Below are 23,835 nucleotides of genomic sequence, written 5' to 3'. Positions count from 1 at the left end.
ATTTAATCAGACACCCCCCCTTTCTCTTCTTCCATATCCGGCTACAATTTTACCCACAGCTCCTCCGGCAGGCCACAGCGTCCACTGCACTCTGCTACTGCTTGTTCTACTTTTCAGCCTGTTCTTTCACCAACAAACAAGATCCCATCCCACTGGTCATACCGCCCGACTGGACAATTTGACAAATCTCAGCCCACTCTCCCGCAGCCAAGATCAATTGACGAACTCTCATAATCTCAAATTATCCCTCCTAAATGTCCATTCTCTCAATAACAAGGCTCTCATCCTAAATGAATACATCACTGAAAATAAACTGGACTTCCTCTGTCTGACTGAAACCTGGCACAAACCTTTGGACTATTTCTCCCTGAACCAAGCAACACCTCCTGGATTTGCATACCTTGAAAACGCCCGTCCTGACGGACGTGGCGGTGGCACAGCAGTCATATATAAAAAGGAAATCAAAGTCACTCCAATCTCCCTCCAAAATGTTCACTCCTTCGAATTCACTGCCTTCAAACTGTCCGGTGCCATCTATCGCCCCCCAAAACCAAATTCCTCTTTCCGATCAGATTTTACGGACCTCATCACCCAATTAAATGCCATCTCATCATCCATTCTTCTGCTCTGTGATTTCAACTTTCACATTGACAATTCCAACTCCAAACCCGCGACAGAATTCCTTGACAGCTGTTCCATTCCTTCTCAGCTGTTTCTCCATCACTCAACAAGTTAACTTCCCCACCCACACCAGAGGACACATCCTGGATCTTGTCTGCTCTACTGGTATCAATATTCACAACCTCACTAGCCATAACCTCCACATATCAGACCATCTGGCCATCACATTTGATTTACACACATCTCTTAGTGTCCCAAAAGTTAAACGTGAAATAACCTTCAGGAATCTTAAATCCATCAACCCTCATGCCCTTATCTCACTTCTAACCATAAACCTTGCTGTCTCCCCTCCCCTGCTGTCCGAGGACCCCTCTGAACTTGTCTCCTACTACAACAATACGCTTTCCTCCTGTTTTGATGAACTGGCCCCTAAAAAAACAAAATTGTCTCCTTCTCCCACACTGCCCCCTGGTACACCCCTCAGCTCCATAATATGAAGTCCCGCAAACGCCAGCTTGAGAGACTGTACAAGAAATCTGGCCTAACTGTCCATCTCCAAGCTTACACAGACTTTCTACAGCAATATAAAGATGTCTTAAACACTGCCTGCTCACAATACTACTCCAATCTCATTACATCTGGTTCCAACAATCCTAAATCCCTTTTTCAACAATCAACACACTGCTAAAGCCAAATGACAACTCCTCCTCATCCTTCACCACCACCAAATGCAACAACTTCTTAACCTATCCAGTCCAAAATGACCAAAATATAAAGCTCCCTAAAACCCCCCTCGACTCACTCGCTGCCCCCCAACCCTCCGCTATCTGGCTCCACCCAACGGCTGTCCAAATTCACACCTATCTCACCTGTGCAACTCACTGAAATACTAACCGGTATGAAGACTCCAACATGCTCCCTGGATCCTATCCCTTCTTCATTCATTAAACCCTGCCTCCACATCATCTCCCCGCTGATCACAAGTATCATTAACTCCTCCCTTATCACTGGATCCGTCCCACAGTCTCTCAAGCTGGCGGCAATCACCCCCACACTCAAAAAGTCTGGTCTCGATTCCAATAACCTCTCCAATTTCCGTCCCATATCCAACCTCCCCTTTCTATCCAAAATCCTTGAACGTGTCATAGCTTCTCAACTTCGAACTCACCTCAACTCCAACAGCCTGTTTGAATCTTTCCAGTCCAGTTTCCGTCCCAAACACAGTACTGAAACAGCTCTTCTTAAAATCACCAGTGATCTTCTTCTCTCCTTCAACTCCGGCCATCTTACCATCCTCATCCTCCTAGACCTCACCACAGCCTTTGATACCATTAGCCACTCTATCCTCCTGTCCCGCCTCAAAACCAGCCTCAATATCACTGATTCTGCTCTGTCCTGGCACCAATCATACCTCACCAATCGTCAACAGTTTGTGCACATAAATAGCTGCTCCTCCTCCATAGCCCCTTTACCTCAAGGTGTTCCCCAAGGTTTGGTGCTTGGTCCTCTTCTCTTCATCCTCTACATCCTTCCACTTGGCAATATCATCCGTCGACATGGCCTCAATTTCCACAGCTACACCGATGATATTCAACTATACATTTCTACCACCTCGATCAACTCCAACATCTAGTCCACCTTCACCAACTGCTTAGCTGATATCAAAACTTGGATGGAACAAAATTTTCTTAAACTTAATAGTGACAAAACAGATATTATCATCATCGGTCCCAAAAACATCACAACACCCACCCATAACTTATATCTTCAATTTGACAGCGCCACCCTCACTCCATCCCCGCTCATCCACAACCTTGGTATCCTCCTGGACCCCCACCCTTTCATTTGAACCCCACATCAAACAGTTAATCCGGACTGCATTTTTCCATCTTAAGAACATAGCTCTACTCCGTCCATCACTTACATTCTCTGCCGCTGAATCCCTGATCCATGCATTCATCACAACCAGAATCGACTACTGCAACAGTATACTCTATGGCACACCGTCCAAAACCCTCAACAAACTACAATATATTCAGAACTCCGCTGCCCGCCTCCTCACCTCCACCCGCTCCCGTGAACACATTACCCCTGTCCTCCAAAACCTCCACTGGCTTCTCGTTCCCCAACGCATTCACTTCAAAATTCTTCTCATCACCTACAAAGCCCTCCACGATCTGACCCCCCCATATCTCACAGACCTGCTCCATCCACATAATCCCCCGCGTCCCCTTCGCTCCTCAGACTCAAACCTCCTGGCACTCCCCTGTAAGACCAAGCTCCGAACCTGGGGAGACAGAGCCTTCTCCATCTCTGCCCCCACCCACTGGAACTCTTTGCCCCATTCACTCCGTGCTTGACCTTCCCAGTTTCAAAAAACAACTAAAACCCACCTCTTTAAATCTGCTTTAATGTCTAACTTTTTATATCTGTGCCCCACCCCGCTTTTTCTCATGTTTTAACTGTGTATTAACCAATGAATGTTGTATTTTGGTGTGTCTTCTACTCTGTTTACTTGCTTTTATTCAACTCCATTCTTCTGTAAAGTGTCTTTGAGTATTTTGAATAGTGCTATACAAATAAAATGTATTATTATTATCAATGTCAATGTTTCATCTGAAGCAATATAATTTTATTCATAGTACCACATTGCTTGGTACGTGAGCTTGAGGACGGATTGAACTCACACTGTCTAGACCAAAATAACACAACGGGGCTCAAAGCAAATGTTGTGTGGGGAAAAAAAAGTGCAGGGAAAATACAACTCACCTGCTGTGGAGGAGAGGACACCGGAGGCGTGGCGTGCCGACGTGGAGGAGAGGACACCAAAGGCGTGGCGTGCCGACGTGGAGGAGACAACGCCGGGACGGGAGCAGCAAGCCCTGGGTCTTGGCTGAGCTGTGGAGCAGAGGACTGTGAGTCTTGGGCAGCCGGTAGCGTACAGACGCGGTTTGGGCTCTGGGGGGGTCTGAGGCGTCAAGCCGCTGGGCACGGGAGCCAAAGGGTGCAGAGGCTTGAAGCTGCAAGGTTTGGGCTTTGGGGGGCTCTGGGGTCTCAAGCGGCTGGGCATGGGAGCCGGGGAATGCAGAGGCTCGAAACTGTGTGGTTTGGGCTCTGGGGGGGGTCTGCGGCTTCAAGCAGCACGGCATGGGAGTCGGGGGTTGCTGAACCTTGAAGCTGCGTGGTGTGGGTTCTGGTGGAGTGTGCGGCTTCAAGCAGCGCGGCGTGGGAGCCGGGGGTTGCTGAACCTTGAGGTTGCGTGGTTTAGGCTTTGGGGTCATTGGAAGGTGGTTAACCAGGAATGTCAAAGTGTAAGGAGAAGAACAATCTTTAACCTGACTTGGACCTGGAGCCGAGACGTGCGTCTGCGTCAACGTTGGGCTGGTGTGTGAGCAGCCACTAGGGTTGACTCCGGCTTCCAATTGCATCCACAGCGGCCGGGAGGGCGAGCAGTGGTGCTGGGGAGCACTGTGTTGATGGGGACGAGCTTGCCATTCGGGCCCACCTTCAACATATCCAACTCCTCTTGTGAGTAAGGCTCACACATGGCATCCAAGTCTTTAAAAAAAAGCGAGTGCCAATATTCCTGCTCAGCGTGGTCACAGTGTATTGGCTGGTTCTTTCTGTTATGTTTTGGCATGGTCGTGACCCCAGGATGCAGACACAGGAACGTAGTGCAGGTAAAAAGTATTCGATTTAATAATGGTAGCAGATAAGCAGGAAACAGGCCAATTGGCCAAGCAAGGCAAACAAATGACAAAGAACCAACAAACAGAGGGAGCACACACCTGAACTAAATAGGAGGGATTGAGTGTGGAAGATAGGAAACGGAAACCAGGCAAGACTGGAAGTGAATACAAAAATAAGAGCATTCAAGGAGAAAGTAAACTAGAAAGGGAACAACAAAGGAAGTAGTGACAGAATGACATGGACACAGGAACAGAGGCAAAGAAGGAAATTAAAGAGCTGTCATGAGGGGGTAACGCCCACATCGTGACAATATCAATGTCGGAAAAATGGGCCATTATTTAAAATACAGTCAGCAAGCACTATTTTTCTTTATTATTAGCATTTTGGCTGTTTATTATTAGCATTTTGGCTCTTGAAGTCACCCACAAACATTCGGCAAATACAAAATGTGACACTGACATGAGCATATTTTTTGGATTTCAAAATTTGGATTTTTCAAAATTTGTTTATTTATGATACTGGTTTTAAATTCTGAATGTTTGTGAGTAAAAAAGCCTATTTAAGAACATTCAGAAACATTTCTTCCTTCATGAAATGTACAAATGAAAATCCCTAAAACACAGGGCAATAGTCATAAAACATTTAATAAAAATTGCAAACTCAAGGTAATTTCATTTCTCTTTTAAAACACATTAAAATACATACAAATTACGCATTGCATTATACGATTTTATTACAATACTGTTGTAATAAATACAGTTTTTGAATATTTAATAATATTGAATAATATACTTTTTTGATGGCCATTGAACGCACCAACAACCGTTCTCCGATGCAAAGACGGCTGTATGGATGTATTTGGGTGTATTTCCCCCTTTTTCTTTCACCTCATACTCGCCCCCGAATGCTGATACTATGTCGGAACCCATAAAGGTAAGCCTTGACTTTGAGTGCTAATGTGCATCATTGTGGTAGTTCCATGTTAAATGGCTAACGCTAGCAATACACTGGACTTCATCCACGGTCATCACATTGACAGCCCATCAATAGCAGCTGGAAGTCCAATTTAGCTGGCAGTTCAATGTTAAAATCATCAGAGATGTAAAAATGTGAAAAGCACTGGCTAGTTGGGCCACTCTTATGCCAAGGTAGCACTGTATATGACAATAAAAACAATACCTGCACTGCTCCAGTCTCTGGCAGGCCATGGAATCCGTGATAAGTCAAACACAGCGACAGTAGATGTTAGAGGCCTTGGAGATAAAGTCAGTTATCGGCCAGACTGAGATGGTTTGGACATGTCCAGAGGAGAGATAGTGAATATATTGGTAGAAGGATGCTGCCAGGTAGGAGGTGTAGAGGAAGACCAAAGAGGAGGTTTAGGGATGCAGTGAAGGAGGACATGAGAGAGACAGATGCAGAAGACAGGGTTGGACGGAGGAGATTGGTTTGCTGTGGCGACCCTTGAACGGAAAAGCCCAAAGAGAAAGAAGAATTAGCTTTTTGTCATTCTGTGGCGTATTGGTAGATGTCCTGTGTGTATTTACTTACAGTATTTATTTACTTGCTGTTCCAAAAACATGCTCCAAATTGTTTGGTATAGTATGAATGTGGGTGGGAATGGTTGTTTGTCTATATGTGCCCTGTAATTGGCTGGCCACCAGTCCCGGGTGTACCCGGCCTCGCCGCAAAGTCAGCTGGGATAGGCTCCAGCATACCCCCACGACCCTAATGAGGATAAGCAGCCTAGAAAGTAGATGGATGGATAACAACAAAAAACACAGGAAATCCTAAAAAAAGAGTCATCAGAGTAGCAAAAAAGAACAAAACGAGAAGGACAGGAATGGCAGGACGTGGAGTCTACATGTCCTTCATTAAGAAAGGAATGCCTGCATATTTTGCACCAGTAAAGGCTGTATGAACAAGTCTGGCTTGAAAGGGCCCAGCACAGGGAGGAGGTCTTGCAGGAAAAATATTTGCCAAAAACGCTGCACGTGAGAATCCAAGATAGGAATTCTGCTCTCCCCTTGAGAGACAGAAAGCCAGTTTACAACTGTAATGCAATACTGGAAATATTTACTTGTAGGACTCAGCTCATGGGGGGAAAAATGGACACACTTCAGTCACTGACAAAAGGCAATATTTTGGTATTAGAGGGCCAATGTGTTCAATGACCAAGAAGCAGGAGAAACGGTAAGTGTGGTCCTGCCTGCAAGGTGAGAAGTGTTTTGTTGAGGATTGCAGTTGGGGGGCCTAAGGCATGCTGTGATTAGGAGGAGTGTTTATCTCACTTGAGAATTGGGTTTTAGCATGAGGTCAGATGGGTGGTTCTGGAAGATGGATGGACCAGCACATTTTCTCCCAGGTTTTTGATATGCTGCCACGTTTATACGAGAGAACTGCACAGGCAGTGGAGTTGACAATGTTGCATTTTATTATAATCTGGGGAGAAAATAATGAATGGTGATGACCGTATCTGTAAAGTGGACTACTTGCAATGGTTGACAACAAGAAACACTAATTTTACTGTATATGTATCCATATGGCAACTGGTCCTGGGTCGACCCGCCACTGTGACAAGGATGAATGGTACAAAAAATGGATGGATGGATCCTTTAGTCATCCTCCATGGTTTCTTTTTACCTTGTGCATTACCAGTAAATTTCAATCTTCTTTACAATGAAGGGTTTGTGAAGCAAACACTCGTATTCAATCACTTACGCCCAAGTGTAGAGTTGTATACGATCCCAACAGACAATTTAGATTTGTTCCTTTATCTCCAAACAGCAGCAGATATTTTTAGGATTTATTGGGCAAATCGGTAGCTTCTTTTTCCACTGACTGTTTTTTCTCCTTCTCACGTCCTCATTGTCCAGGTCTGACAATAAATCTAAAGGTTTGTTGTGGCTTGGCTTTTGACACTTACTGTTTAATCATGTGTGGCCACCCGTTTCCTTCTGTCACCCGTGAACTCAAAAGCAAACATCACATACACTTTTTAACACAGTGGTTTTCAAACTGGGGGATTCAGCCCCTAGGGGGGCCCGGCGTTACAACGGGGGGGACACAGGGCCACCAAGAACACTTTCATTATTAAACCTTTTTTAGAGAAAATATGCAGAAAATATTAAGAAATGTAAGAAAATATTCAGTTTTGATTACTATTTCAAAAGGTTGGAGTTTGGCAATATTAATCGATAAATGCAAACTGTAAAAAAATAATCAGTATGATCCACAGTTTGTGATGGGAATAAATGAACTCATTTTATTCGCATTATGGCGTCAACAGACTCAGAAATGCCAGCACCTTGTCTCCACAACACTCAACAAGCTCATGAACATGTCTGGTTCACTTTTCATACCCTTCCTCTTCCACCTCTGCTCTCTACACTAAAGCATTCTCCCACGGCTGTGGCTAGATCTCCCTTTGTTTTTCCACATTCCCACTACCCCCCCTCATCATAGTGCTGCTGTGACCACCTGTGCTACACACAACATACATTGTGAATTGTATGAGATGTCCCTTCGTATGGGATGGATTTGACCCCCGGGCTAACTCGTCTGGAAAGATCAGGGCCATGCAGAAACAATGCCACAGGGAGCAGATAGATGGCCAAGAACAGATGCAGCAGTCCCTTGATGGAAGGAAGACTGGGTTGAGGGCAGAGCTGGGTTCTCTGCAAGCTCAGATCCAAGGCCTAACACTCAAAGAGAGCTGCCGTGGCAGGTATTATAAAATGCATTTTATTTGGGCAGGAAATCTGACAAAAGTGAGTACACCCATGATGTTTCAGCTACCATTTGTATTATTTTTGTCACAGTGTGCAGATGCGCCATGACTTTAGCCGTGACCCCTGCAGTGTTTATTGCTGTTTAAGTATTGGTGTTAAACCACTGTTAACACCATTCTCCTTAAACTACTGTATATTGCTTTTGAGATGAAATGTGAAAAAGCTCACTGAGGATAATCGCTCTTATGTCTCCTCATTTACTGTATGTCTAATCTTAGATCACTCCGGATTAGGAAGTCATTTTTCTTCCAGCACCTCATTCAGCAGACAAAACAAACCTGCAGCAGGTTTGAGCACAGAGTTTGTGAATTATTAGCTATTTATCTACCTAGCAATAAAATGTGTGTGTCGGAATATGAAGTGAAAAAACACCTGTTTGAAATGTGCACATGCAAGAATAAAATAGCACCCACAGACCCAAAAGCTATTGATGGAAGTGTGAAAACAGACATGAATGAGGACCATTCTCCTTACTTTGGATGCTCAGTTTGCAATGAATAAAGGTTGCTGGCTCCCCCACTTATATGTGTATCTCACGTGTACCACTCTTCTTTACTATACTACATATTCACACATGCTCCCAATAAAACGTCAGTCCAGTCAACTCTGTTATACAAACATGCATTTCACCAAGCTTATTGTCATTGTGGATAAACTACACCAGGCACATTTGTCTGCAATAAATTGGACCTTGCTCAAGATGAATGATGCCAAACTTTCCATGTGATGAAATAAGTCTTTATTAATTTTGAAACTAAAGATTTAGAGTGTCATGTCAACAAATCATGCTTCGCAGATCATGAGAGCAGAGGAAATGAACAGCGTTTAATCTCCTTCAGGAATTGGAAATGTATACCTGCAGAGCCCGTAGGTTGGGTGCTCTCAGTGCTTGAGCTTTAATACATTAATAACAGTTCCAAAAGCATTAGAAAACTAGAGTCAATTATGGTTTTAAAAAAAAAGCAAATTAATAAATCACGCTGTTTCGTGGTTGAATATGGCCTATGATTACAGAAACAAATATGCACATTGAAAAAAATGTTACATATTCTTACATCTTGAAGCATAAAAATGGCCTAAAATACAAATATACAGTCAGGCATTCAGAACACGCATTGAAAGACGCTGTGACTGACTATGTAGGCAGGCATGCCCACACTGGCTATTAAGTGTCGGTTATGTTACTGTAATGTTTGGTGAGACAGACGTGTGCACCAGATGTGACTGCCGAAGCAACATGCTTTTATTGCAGGTTTGTGTTATCTCACAATAGGAACAATAATACCTAATAAAAATCCCAAACTGATGCGCTGTCCACAAGGAATGTTCTCAGGTCAAAACGGTGAAGTATTTTATCGTTTCAGTCTCTCATCCACCCAAGAACCTCCCCCTTGTCACCGTCACATCACCAGAAGTCAGCTCTGACGAACATAATATCGGACATGGCTCACTCAAATTGACATTTTTCCTCATATTTTGCTGTTGTATACCCCATCATGACTCAAAGAAGTAATTCCACTTCTCATAAGTGTAAAAGAGCCTTGAAAAGTGGAAGACGACTGGTTTGTGGATTACTTCTTCTATGCTTTGGTGTGTCACATGGTTCCACCCACATTTCTCCACAGCGCCACATGTAGGCGTGTCTTGTGTGTTACATTGATTTCACTCAGTGATTGGTTCCCATCTGGATACAACTTTTACTATTACTAATGCCAAAAAGTATGGCCGAAACTTTTTTTATGCCCACTCATAAAAACAATGTCAGGAACCTTCCTGTGTGGACAAGGTTATAAACTCAACTCTAATACCTACTCTAATATCTACTATATTGAGTAGTATGAGTGTAAAGGTAAGGGTGTTAGTTCATGTCTAGAAGGCTCTAATATTGTTAAAGTGGACTTATAGTGCTCATTTTTTGGCCCTTCGTATTGAGTTGTGGACTCCTATAGAGCAGCTACACACAATAACCAGCACACAAAGCATTCTAGTTCTTCCAGAATCTGCACCTATTCAACTGTATTTCTTTGGATTTTGTGGTTCTGGTCTGTTTTAATGTATTCCACCCATAGCCCACCTCCAGGCATGCCCACTCTGCTGCTACACAGGCAAGCGCTTTCCACAAAATAAAGACAGTTTGGACACTGATAAACCATTACTTACTGCTGGCCCTTCTGACTCTTCCACCCCACCAAGTAACGTTGGAAAGGCGTAGGGCTTCAACAAGTTTGTGGGCTAGTCCAGCTGCATAGTGGCCCATGTTCACTAAACAGTCCAGTGGGAAATGCCCTTGACAGATGAAAATGTATTTCTATTGCTGGTAGGGAACCAGGAAATCCAACCACTTGTGCCTGATGGTCTTGGACTTTAGGAATTGGAAACAAATGTGGCTTTCCCTTTGGAGGCATTGCTAGCAAGTCAACAGCAGAGCAGTGCTTGGGGGAGGGCCAAGAGTTTATATATAAGGAAGTCTGCCCGTCTGTAACATCACAAAGGGGCGGTTTTACCACGCCTTTTCAAACCAAGCATTTTGAGCCATCCCAGACTTCTTTTAGGGCTCACCTCCAAATGCGCAAACCTCATTATATGAAACTGTGGCAACGTTTAACACAAGACCACAACATTATAACTACATTTATAGGTCAGAAAAGCAATATAGGTCCCTTTTAAAAACTGTATTTAGAAAGTAGTAAAAAGTTTTTTTATGCTCTAACTATGAAAATATTTGATTTATGAATAAGGGCTTCATGGAAATTCACTTATAATGGCCAGGTCTTGAACCAGTTAACCACGATAAATGATTATTTTAGGAGGTTTTTGTTAGCTCTTGCACCACTTCTGAGGTCAGTTGAAGTTCACATTCTTCATTTTGCATCCCAAATGATAATTAATACATCAGAATCAGCTTTAGAGTAAGATTTTTAAATTAATGTGAAACCTGTTTTCAACAGCGTCCCAAACAATGCATGACCTGGCAGCATGCTAGGTGATTACAGTTCTTCTGACCTCTGCTGTTGTCCCTTGTTGTACATGAGGCAATGAGGCAACACACAAACACTGTCAGCACAGTCAGTGATTAGCTGACAACACTTTCTCACAGTTGCTTAAAGGCGGTCCTATCTTTTCTTTTCACCTTCCTTGCTGGTTGACTTGGCACTCACCGTGTTCCTCTCTGCTCCTCCAAACACTTCGATGTGCCTGGAACAGCTGCGGAGCAGCATTAAGGGCTGCTTGTGTTATTAAATAGTCCCCTCTGAGTCCCGGTTCACGTGTAAGTCCAAAGAGTGCAGATGATCATTTCCTGTCTTAGACGGGAGAACGTTTTGCAGTTGCAGTCAACGTACAAGCAAGGATGAGAGGGGAAGAGAGAAAGGTCTACTAACTGCTGCTGCAGTTCTCCTAAAAGCATATCACCGTTCAGTCATTATTTAGCAAATGCATTTAGCGTGAAAAGGCAGTGGATTCCTACCACCCATCTATGAGAAACAAAAATGCAAGTTTTAAAGAATGGCAAGTGCATCCCTCATTATACACTCCACTTTTCCTGTCAATGAGCAACAAAAAAAAATCAAGAACAGATGGAAGCGACAACCCTGGAAACTTATGAAGGTTTCATTTTAACATCAGAAATATATCGGAAAAAAATATTGTTATCACATGCAGCTGGACAAGCAAAGGCTTTTGGACGACTCTACACTGTGGAATATTAACTTCTACTTTCCCTTCCCTTTTCTTTCCCTGCAGAAACCACTGTGCCTACGTGGTTCAGAGGAACATCACATGCACAATGCAGGATGGAGTAGGAACATCCGTGAAGGCCCAGTACACAACTAAATGCATCTGGGGCCAGAAATGTCCTCTTGTGATGTAAGTTCGTACACAAACAAACAGTAATACTATATATATATTATATATATATATATAATTGCAAGTCACTGCTCAACAGTATAAAACTCAACTATTACCTGAAATGCAAGAAACCGTGCATTGTAACATATGTGCTTTTTTGCCACATCATTGCTGCCCTCTCGTGTTAAAATGTATTAATCCATAGAGGGAAGATCAGTGGAAATGTAATGATTACAGTTTGAATTTAAAAGAACAAAAGCACAGGCAGAAGTGGCTCATTTCAGCAATATCATCTGATGAGGGGATTGTTTCTGTCTGTTTAGAAAAAATATGCTTAGGCTCTAAATGCTCTTTTTTGCCTGAAAGACATGGAAAAATGTCTTAAAGTATATTCCTATCAGTGCGATGTCTTCTTGATTTCATACTGTGTGACTCTTTCTTTGGTTTCACTTTCAAGGGCCCATTTGCAATAACATTCTGAATCTCACAAGGGAAATTTAAGGAGTGGATTTTCTACCCCCAAAAGAAGAATTATTTCTGTGTGTGTGTACGTGTGTGTGATGAGACCGTTGATTCCAAATCAAGCAATCAAAAGGAAATCCAAGCTTAAGAAAGATAACCCTAACATCCAATAATGACCCTGGCTCGATCCCTGATTCCTGATGCCACATCATTTACATTACACTTTTGCCTAATCTCCTAATCTCCCTCTAATCTGTGTTTAATCCCACAAAGAACAAATGCATCCAGTTACCTGCCCTGCCCTTCCCATCTCTCCGCCAACCCTCTCAACTCGTTGGCAATAATTATTTATAACAAAGATCAAATTAGTGATGAGAGACAATATGTTGACATTAGGGGACCGATTATGCTTTTTCCACTATTCTGATCCAAAAATCTTGTTACAATGTTACATTCTCACCTTAAAATTCTCACGTTTGATGCCAAAGCATCAAATGTTTGCACAATTGGAAGTGAGAAAATCCAAACTACCCATTTAATACACTGCCCGAGTTCAACTGTGTTCGTGAAGTGCCTTTGTTAGCATGCTCTCAACTGGAAACTGGAACCGCAAGTCATCAGTTCTGCTGGTCTATGTGATGATGTAGTTCTTTGCTAACTAACACAGTCAAAGGTTCAGGACTGTTGCAGGAAAACAAAACGGAGTAGACAACTACGTTTACCTGTGTCTGACGTAAAAAGTCAGCTAAAAGCTAAGCAGTGAGGCCTCGCTTCATCCTAAGGAGATCCATCAGCCTTGGACGGAAGTGGTCGAGTGCATCAAAGATTTTTTTCTCTTAGATTTTGCCCGCCACTCTGCTGAACTCGTGATGAACCTGAAAGATGAAAATGCTTTCAGTGGCATGGCATTCAACAATTCCAGTTGCTCATTTACATCCAGTCCCCAGTTACAGACAAAAGAAAATATTAGTGCAGTGCAAAATCACATTACTTAGAACACAAAGTCCTTAGCTGATATCATTCAAAAAACTCAAACAAACCTGACGTCCTGTGAATAGCATTGGATGTATGGATGTATATACATGTACCATTTGGATGATTAGAAGAACTTCTATTTCTTCTATTTATGAATGTAACTAATGGCCGTCTCCCCCAACATCTACTAAAAACACTCACCAAAAAAGTACACTGTCATCAAAATGGCGTCTTTTTTCACTGTTCTGCAGCCCATCTCGTGGAACAACTGCAGCTGTCGACTGCCCTGTGTCGAAGTTGACTGTGCAAAAGTTGCTCGCATTATATTTGTTTAGGGAACAAAGTACCTCCTGTTGAGTTCTACCTCCGACAAAGTCAAAAAGCGGGAAAAAAAGAGCGCGAACAACCTTCAGCCAGTCGTGTTCTTAGTAAACTGCTTGAGTGTTCGACAGCACAGCCGCAAGTCGAGCACGACATGAACTCAACTGCTATTCTCCGCTCGTAGTCCACTATGACATCATCCCTGATCAACGCTATCTTCACCAACACATATTAGCTTGTCCAAGCGGAGAAATCATTACTTTATACTCTTGCATCAAACACACGGTATATTTCAATGCGTGTTTGTATTGTTTTGTCTTCGTTGACGCTAACTTGGCGATGTCCGAGACTAATAGAATACACTCAGTAATTTAGAGTGATGACTGCAACAGTTGAAGAGTATAATACTTAAATAATTTAATTAGAGATGAACTCATGGCGACCAGGGCAGATAAAGAGGTGTTGTCAGAACGAAAACATAACAATATTTGTGGTTTCAATTATGTCAGCAAATTAGTAGAGTACACTTGATTTTATAGTAATGGAGTCATACTCAACAATTTTATGACATTATACTTATATAATTCAATTACAAACGAAATCCGGGCTAACAGTGTACTGACGTCAATGTGATGCAGACTTCCTTATATGGGCTGCAGATCGCCTGCCTCAGTGAACGCAAGCTTATGTTTCTGGAAGTCCTTGGGAATGCTTGGGAGTGTGACCAATCACAGCAAAGTGGGGTGCAGTAACTGTCGTAGATTAGTCGTGGAGTAAATTAACAGACCGTTTGGGTTGGAAACATGAAGTCCATGGAAGCACTGCAGAAAGAGGTCCAAGATAAGATATGCCTTTATTTGTCCCTCAGTGGGGAAATTTGCAATCTGGAAGCCCTACAAAACTTTCTGTGCGGGTTATCGTGTGTGCTCGAAAAATGAGCACAATATGTCCTCTTTGAAAAAATATATGAATATGTTTTTCATACAGGTACAGGACATTCTACAAACCAACATACAAAGTGGGTTATAAAGCAGTGACTGAGCTGGAATGGAGATGCTGCCCCGGATACTCAGGCGAGAACTGCAATGATGGGCCCACCTCACTGCCTGACATGGGAGCCGCTTTGCCACATCGCCCTGGGATAAAAGGTGTCCCCCTTGGCACAAGGGTCCCTATTGACCAGACACCTGGAGGAGCAGAGCTGGAGCCTGGCAAACCTTACCCCAGTCTGCCGGAGCACAGACCACTACCTAGTGGACAGCTTCTCATGGGAAAACCAAATAATGGTGAGACCATCCTGCTCTGCAGTGTAATTACGAGGTGAATATGCTTATGCATCAGACCTATGCTCTCAATAGGGAACAAATTTGGGATTTCCGGTGTGACTGGTGAACGTTTGGATCGGATGGAGGACAGCCTAAGACACCTCACTCAGGGTCTTCATACTCTCAATGGGGTTGTGGCGGGCCTAGAGGAGCGACTGCGTACATCTCTTCGGGAAGACACCAACAAGATCCTGGTGGCGCTTCTGCCCAGCATGCCACGTGAGCCTGACTCAGCTGTGGGACATGGGGTTATCCCAGATGGGCATCCTGGTGTACTGGAGGGGGAAGACAGATTCAATGGATTTGGGGACCTTGCAGGAAGGGTGACACAAGTGAAAGATGAGCTTAGAGCCAAAACGTATATATTAGAGGAGATTCAGGTTTGTGCCATCCTGTTGTACCAAATAGTGTTGTGTTAAATGGCTTAACCTGATTGTGGCTTCACCTATGTCACCGCAGGGAATGGTTCTGGGCCATGACGGACAAATAAAGAGACTACTAGAAGGAGCAAGAGGAAGGCCTATCCCTGTCCCTGGCTCAGCTCAACTGGATGACCTCCTTGATGTCAGGCTGGCCGGCATTCGGGCTGAGCTCTTGGATGGATTTGAGCGCCGGCTAACTCGTCTGGAAAGCCACTGTGAAGAGAAGATCAGTGTCGTGCAGAAACAATGCCAGAGGGAGCAGATAGATGGCCAAGAACAGATGCAACAGTCCCTTGATGGAAGGGAGACTGGGTTGAGGGCAGAGCTGGGTTCTCTGCAAGCTCAGATCCAAGGCCTAACACTCACAGAGAGCTGCTGTGGACAGGTATTATAAAACACATTTTATCCGGGCAGGAAATCTGACAAAAGTGAGTACACCCCTCATGTTTCAGCTACCATTTGTATTATTTTTGCAGGGGCCCAATACGAAATCAATGAGATTTGGATTTACTTTAGAGTTGTCAGTGTACAGCTAGTGAAGTAATGTATACTATAGTGCCCACTGAAAATAAATCAACACACAGAAAAATAAATACTTACACATAGATAATTTTGTCTGGCTTACAGTCAGTTATGGTGGGGGATTTCAATAAGCTCAGCACAGCTCTGGTGAACTCCATGTCCATGATAGACAACCTTGGACATTTTGGACACAATTTGAACATTCACTGTTCGGTGCACTCATGTGTTTCCCGCTGTTGAAACAAGAATGGCTGTAGTGACTTATAGTCACAAAGGATAGTTCATCTATACTAATCTATATCCATAGAACCTGTACACTGACTACTCAAACTCATACCCGAATTCAGTTTCTATAGCTTTTTTTTTTTGAGAAGATTGAGGGGTGTACTCCCTTTTGTGAGATACTATATCCAGTTAGCAGTGTGGAGAGTAACTGTGTAAAAATAACAGTTACTAAAACCATTATTGTCTTCCAGTAAAGGGTGATCTAAATCAGTACTACAGTAAACCTCGGATATATCGGATTCAATTGTTCCCACTGGTTTTGTCCGATATAAGCGAAATCTGTTATATGCGTATACCGGAAAATGTCCGTTTTACGCATATATCAGATTTATATCCGGTATATGTGTAAATCGGATTTTATCCGTTATAAAAAGGCACTTCCTTGACTATGTTTCCAATGTACCTGGACTGGGCAATGAAAAGAGACGTAAGGTAATGAGAATTTAACTTTATTGGACTCTGAGCATAACAAATTGTTAATTAAGCTAGGCCCTGTTACGCCCGCCAGGCCTACGTTATTTCCAATAGTGAGGTTAAGATCTCATTCACTGCTGTGCTAGTATTATTGACGTCACTCACTTTTATATTTGTCCTAAATCTGGAGCCAGGAGAAAGACAATAGCCAGTGACATCAACAAGATTAGCATAACGTAGGCCTACGTGATCTTAACCTCACTACTGTTTTGGCATTTGGCCTCATGTAGACCTAGGGCCTACCCTTCCTGCCACATTCATTACACGGATGCGCAATGCCATGGGGGAACTTTCTTTGATCCATGTTCACAGCCAAAGCTGAAGATTATAACATCTTTGTATGAATTACAGACATGTACATGAGCATGTACAACGAAATAAACGAAAAAAATTCTCAAATCTGTAGAAATGCCTTCTTGTTGCTATTAGGGAGGTTTAGAAACCAAACGATAAACGTAAACGCAAACAATAATGACGTCACAGGCTATTGACAAGTCGGCAAGTTCCCATACATTTCAATAGCATGTGACGTCATTATCGTTTGCACTTACATTTATCGTTTGGTCTCTAAACCTCGCTAATAGCAACAAGAAGGCATTTCTACAGATTTGAGAATTTTTTTTTTTCGTTGTACATGCTCATGTACATGTCTGTAATTCATACAAAGATGTTATAATCTTCATTTTTGGCTGTGAACATGGATCAAAGATGGATCAAAGGCCACGATGCGGCCATCCAATATATGCGAGGGAAATTGGAAGGGGACTGGAGATTTTGTCCAAAATAGGCGAAATCCGTTATAAAAAATCCGATATATGCAATGAATTTTTATTGGAAATGCATTACAGAAAAATTGGTTCTTTTTTATCTGTCCGTTGTGAGCGAATTTCCGATATATCCGAGTCCGATATATCCGAGGTTTACTGTATTTATACAACCCTTTTATACCGACAGTGAAATGAGGTGCGCTGGCTATTATGCATGTCTGTATCAATGACGATGACATCACGATGATATCACACACAGTCACCATTGTTTACTACGACACAGGAAATTAAATAGCTAGTTAACAAGAGTCGTGGTTACTCACTTTCGGCCCTCAGACTATACTCATGGATGATCTCTCAATGGCACAGCCACTCCAAAGCTAACTGGTTTTTGTTGGAAAAAGTATTGCAATAATTACTTTCCCTTGTGACCAATTACATTTATGAAGGAGTACTTATGTGACCAATTCAATTACCTTTTTTGGGAAGTAACTACTAACTTAACAGATGACTTATTGAAAGTACTTTGCCCAACACGGTTTCTCCGGAATGCAGGCTTTTAAATTGACCCGTTACAAAGCAATAGAAATATTTGTACAGATGCAAACACCAAGAAAGATAAATATATTGCAAATTAGTGGGTAAATTGATTACATTACCAAAGTCTCTCACTGTTCTAATTTTGTGGCTTCACTCTATCACGTTTTTCCAAAGATATTAAAATTAATAAATCATGCTGTTTTACACATACGGCCCATTATTAGTTAAAAATGCCTAATAAGCAAATTATATGTATTTTTACCTAAAACACACATTCCATGCATAAATATTGCTAAATGAACAAAAATATAAGGCATTCAGAATACATAATAAAAGACTTGAGAATATACGTACAGTACTCATTGCTGGTCACTAGGTGTCAGTAATGTTCCTTTAATGTTTGGTAAGGCACACAAGCACCAGACAAGAGCTCCAGGCTTTCATTGCAGCTTTTAATTATCTCTTATTTATGTCTTAAATTGTCCATTTACTCTTATTGTGTCTCCTGTGTTGGATAATATGAGTGCAAAGGTCACGTATAGGAGTGTTATTTCATGTTTAGAGGGTTCTAATATTGTTCAAATGCAGTAAACAGGTTCTCTAACTACAACTATGTTTGTGGATATTTTCCTATGGTTGGGCCTGGAACTACTTAACTGCAATTCACAGGGATCCCTGTATATACAGTATTATATAAGACATAAAAAAGTCTGTTGTTAAAAAGTGATGATCATTGCAGGTAAACGGTCTCTCCCAGCGTGTTTTGCTCCTAGAGGAGTCAGTGAAAGGTCTCACAGAATCCCAGAAGCAGCTCCAATCATCCCTCAGTGAGCAGAGCCTCCACGTGGAGACGCTGATTGAGACCCGCTTGGTGGACATCGACGGTCGTCTCAACGTTACAGACGCTGGAGTCTCTGGAATCCCTGGTGGTCTTGATGGCTTCAAGAACACGCTGGAGGACAAGTTGAAAACTCTGGAGGAGAGGGTTTTTGCGGCTGTGGAGGAGCTGAGTAACGCCACTGCACCGGCACTCTTGGAGGGCCAGGTGGTCCCGGCCCTGGGGACAGAGATTGAGTCTGTGAGGAGGAGATTAGATGGAAATCTAGATGGCATTGAGAAGCGGCTCATAGACCTGGAGCTCCTGTGCACCTCCACCTGCTCACCTTCTACTCCTCCAGCAGGGGGCGTCAGAGGCAGTGTGGTGCAGGAGTTTGAGGATATGGAGGAAAAGATGACGAATCGTCTGGACTCTCATTCAAACCAGTTGGACCGTCTAAACAACACGCTGCAAAACTTGCTCTTCCGTATCACCCAGGAAGCAGCCGGCGACTCAATCCATGGTGAGATCACCCTGCTGAAAGTCAACATCAACTCTGTCAACCGCACTCTCAAAGGCCTCAAGGACTCTATTAGTTTTATTGCAGGTGAGGTGGGGCATGCTAATTCCACCTGGGAACAGAGGGAACACCAGCTGGTCAATCATGTCCAAGGAATCACCAAACTGGTAGGCCACCAAGCCTCTCTCCTGGGGGCCGGGGAGAGGCGCCTAGCCCAGCTGAAGGGAGAACTCGTGGCCTTGAAGAGACAGCTTAGCGGGGAGCTCCATGGCTGCCGGAGCACAGCTAGAGAAGTTCAGATCGAGGTGAAGGACGTGGATAGTCGGGTGCGCCACATAGAGGGCCAGTGCAGCAATTTGGGGCAGCTGGCAGAGCACCTGGAGAGGATCAGGGCCGAGCTGGAGAGACACTCTGACTCCTACCTGGCTGAGATGAACGGCACCTTGGCCGCCCATTCAGAGCAGCTTGCTGAGCTGAAAGGAGAAGTCAAAGACCGTGTGCCAAAGCAAACGGCCAACCGGAAAGGAGACCAGTAGCAGCTGAGCCACAGCAGCTTCCAAAAAAAGAGGCTTGTGTGTCTTTTTCAAATGGCTCAAGTGATGTCTTCTGCTTGCTTCCCCTCCTTTCAATTTCCATCTGCACAAACGCAAATGAATTGAAGCGGTGAAAACCATTTGCCATAAGCACCCCACCTCAGTGTGTTTGTAGTTCAGCCAGGTGGAAGAGGAAGGCACACACCTATGGCCATGTCGCTGGACCATGGTTTACTTTTAGGGCATTTCCCCCGACATGTTTCATCTTTTTAACTTATTGTTTTGTGATGTTTGCTTTTAAGATGTCTGTTCAAGAATGAAGGAGCTGGGACTATGTTGCTGTGGGTTTCTGCTGACAACCACACTCAACTTTCTGTGTGGTCTTTTTCTTAAATATACTCTAGTATGTTATATCAATATGGTGCTATTTACATGTTTCTAAACATCTACCTGTTTACAAACATGTTTTGTATTTCTGCAGTGACTGTTGTATTTGTTTCTGGCTGCATTGCTTCAAGTTATGGAGAAAAAGATAACACATTATTGGTTGGTGGAAAAGAAATAAAATCCCAAAGTATCTAAGTAAGTAAGTTGTGCAATTTAGGAATATTTTACTCAGCTTGTAATCCTCTTGTGATGAATGAGTAGCACACAGTGAACTATAGTATCTTTGTTCAATTCATTACAAATGTATTTCTCATGAGGCCTAAAGTTATACAACTGAGGCAATATCGGGTTTAGAATTGAGATTATTATAGATTCGATTTTCTTTGAGGTTTCCATATCAGGTGGTGTGCTACTGTATGTCTCATTGTGTTTTCATCAAGGGACAATATTAATGCTAGACACTGTAGCATATGCATTATGTATTAGTACTAGATGAAACAGGCTAGTCATTTTGTTGCATTTGTGTATATAACACAACATACCTTGATAAAGTGTACGAGTTAAAATGATTCTTCTATAGGCTTTTCCCTGTCAGTGGTCACCACAGATCATCAACTGCTTGAACGGTTTTGGCTTTGTTTTTATGCGATTCTCTTCCTGATGCAACCCTGGCAGGGAGTTGAACCCGGGCCGTCTGCCATGAAAAGAAGAAGCTTGTAACATTTCACCCACCGGGGATAATATGTTGTGTGCAGGTGTATGCGTCCCTCAGTATGTTAAATATTCCAATATCTCTCCCTCAATATATTGCTTAGTTTAAAATAATAATAATTCATAAATCATTGCTGTTTCGTGGTTGACTATGGCATATTACTAGTCCAGGGGTCAGCAACCCACGGCAATGCTCAAGTATTTTTTAACACCCAAATGGGGAAAATGTGCATATTTGTAATGACTTTTTAAAAAATCTGACGTTCTGTGAGACCCTGAATGAATCCTGGCTGAGTTCTGACTAGTGATTGGATGAGCTCAAGGAATGGAGGGGAAGCGGGTGTTTGGTTGCCTGCTTTGGTTGGGATGTTACAGGTCTTCCCCCAACACGGTAAACTAGCCATGACTAAGCCACATAAATACAGAACTTTGGCACTTTTTATTACCTTTACAAAACAAAAGGGTCAGCCAACACACAGTATGCACAGCGGCCTGTAGGCATCTAGCCAAGAGGGCCTCTTGGCGGGAACTTTTATACTCTATAGCAGGGGTGGGCCAATATTTTGACTTGTGGGCCGCATTGAGTTAACAAAATTGTTTGGGGGGGCAGAACATATATTTAACACACGCACACAGACACACACTATTTTATGATTATAATTTTCATCATCAGACCACATCAAACTACATCATTTAACAGTTTTGTTTTTTGTTTTTTTTTTTACTAAATAAGACATCCGACTTGCAAGTCATGTTGCCAGTTTGTATGTTAAAAGTTGAAATAAAAAAGCAACTGGCAGGCTTGGTGGGCCGCATGTGGCCCCCGGGCCGTAGTTTGCCCACCCCTGCTCTATAATATGCAAATGAATTACATTACAAGAGAAAGGAGACATTCCTGTCACTCCCACGATGCCGCCCTCGTGTGTGGGGGTTAGTCTACAACCCATTCTTCTGGCATGGTTTGTCACACCCATGCTTGATAACCTCCCGACTGAGAGGCCAACCGTGTTTAAAGAGACTTCCTGATGCCCCGTGTCCTGGGAGGGGGCGCTTTTATCAACCAGTGGCCTCTTTTGACACTATTCGTAACCCCAGGCTACAGATAGCCTCCTGCTGGGCCCACCATCCTTGAAGGGACAGATAGCTCGGATACAAAAGTTGAAGCTCTACAAGAGGCCATAAAGTAATTCATAATGTGTAACCTATGTATACCTGTGGAATATGAATTTTTCCATCACAACAGTAAACGTTGCTGACCCCTGTGCTGGTGGAAACACTGAAATACAAGTTATATGTAGTATTCTGGTCACTGGTCATCATGTTCCTACAAAGCTGACAGACCTGAGCCGACATGACATGTTTTCAAAAAGTGGAAAAAAGTTATCTCATTTTGTGTGGAAGTGATACGTTTTTGACTCCTGTGTCATTCTTCCCCGCTGCATTTGAAAGACTAAGTTTAGAATAAGTACTGACATATTAGAGAGGCCAACCAGTTAGCCCAGTAGCTTTCTATGCTAGCATGTGTAGCTAGTCTGCATGTCCATGCAGCGATCCCGTAGCCTGCGCAATGTGATGTAAACTAATGTTTCATTTTATTTGGACATACGTACGTTTACCTTGCTATACATCACGTATTACAATTAGCAATTCCACATGTCCAAAAGGAGTAGGAAGAAGCAGAGTTTATCATTTGCAATAGATTTATTCTCTTCCTATTCAGCATGCACCACTTGCCGGTTAAACTGGAAAGGGATGTAGTTTAATCGGAAATGTGTGGGGCTTACATTTTATTATATCATATTATTTGAAGTCTGAAATAGACATGGATCGATCAGAAGTTGCTATATTTATGATTATCCCGCTACATGTGTGCTGTGTATGTACGTGATCAATACGACTTTTTTTTAATGATCTGTGTGACATTGATTTGTGCAAACATGCAATGATGGGAAATAATCTGTCAGCTTTGTTCACTGTATTTTTCTCAAAAGACACAGTGTTCAGTACTTGAATCAAAGTTTTCCAAGCGACTTTGTCTCACCAGCCAAATTGGGCGAGAGCAGATGGAAAATAAAAATAAAAAAAACACCGGCAGTGACGACTCGTATCTTGTGAAATGCGCGGTGGACAAGTTTAAGATTACAATGTGCATATTCCAGCATATTGACAGGGGTGTAATATTTGACCATAGTCATCCAGTGTTTGATGCAGCTACTGCACAGGTGTACCTAATTTTCTGGCCAATGCGACAGTCAATTGATTACTGTCAGCACTGCCAACTGATAGTATAAATATATATATATATATATATATATATATATATATATATTGTAAGTAGCATACCTGTTTTATGATGACATCATGGAATAAGGCAAACATACATGTCAAGGAACAGGGATGCGTAACGCAGCCAGTATTTGTATTTGTTGAAGTCGGAATAGTATTTGTATCTGTATTTCAGTAAAATAAAATAAAAAGAATAATTAATTAAATTAAATTAAATACAAATAATAATAATAATAATAAAAAAAAGTAATTAAATTAATTAATTAAATTGGTCGATATTTTTTCATAAATCCACCAATGAACCTGTAAGGAATAATTAATAACAGCCATAACCTCAAGGATGGCCAAAATATTGTAGGTTGGGTATATTGTGTTGTTCCAAGCTGCTGTTCCATGTGTAACCTATAGAGGGCAGTCAGGTTCAGCATGCTGGTTAGAGCAAGCATTTGGAGGAAAAAGGCTAGAATAAGAGATGGAGGAAGTGTTGGGGAGTGTTCATGCTGTGACAAGAGTCATCGTGCAAGACAGGAAGTGCTGTAT

General features: G+C 42.6%; 1 protein-coding gene across 2 annotated transcripts in view; it reads left to right on the top strand.

The window, feature by feature from the left end:
- The window catches only part of emilin3b (elastin microfibril interfacer 3b), a 29,715-nt gene extending 6,621 nt beyond the window's left edge, over positions 1 to 23,094 (top strand). Inside the window, exons 1-6 of one of the 2 annotated variants that reach the window (XM_058052282.2) lie at positions 5,114 to 5,244; positions 11,844 to 11,966; positions 14,694 to 14,992; positions 15,065 to 15,411; positions 15,491 to 15,838; positions 18,781 to 23,094. In XM_058052282.2, coding sequence (XP_057908265.2) covers positions 11,887 to 11,966; positions 14,694 to 14,992; positions 15,065 to 15,411; positions 15,491 to 15,838; positions 18,781 to 19,914 — 2,208 coding nt within the window. In that variant the 5' untranslated portion in view covers positions 5,114 to 5,244; positions 11,844 to 11,886 and the 3' untranslated portion in view covers positions 19,915 to 23,094. Of the gene's footprint in view, positions 1 to 5,113; positions 5,245 to 11,843; positions 11,967 to 14,693; positions 14,993 to 15,064; positions 15,412 to 15,490; positions 15,839 to 18,780 lie in introns of those variants that run through there. The other variant, XM_058052281.2, reaches the window with a different exon arrangement.
- Positions 23,095 to 23,835: the final 741 nt, after the last annotated feature.

Source organism: Doryrhamphus excisus, linkage group LG15, assembly GCF_037039965.1.
Source record: "Doryrhamphus excisus strain RoL-2023G ecotype Guam linkage group LG15, RoL_Dexc_Guam_v1.1, whole genome shotgun sequence".
NCBI lineage: Eukaryota > Metazoa > Chordata > Actinopteri > Syngnathiformes > Syngnathidae > Doryrhamphus > Doryrhamphus excisus.
This window is presented reverse-complemented; position numbering and strand designations above follow the sequence as displayed.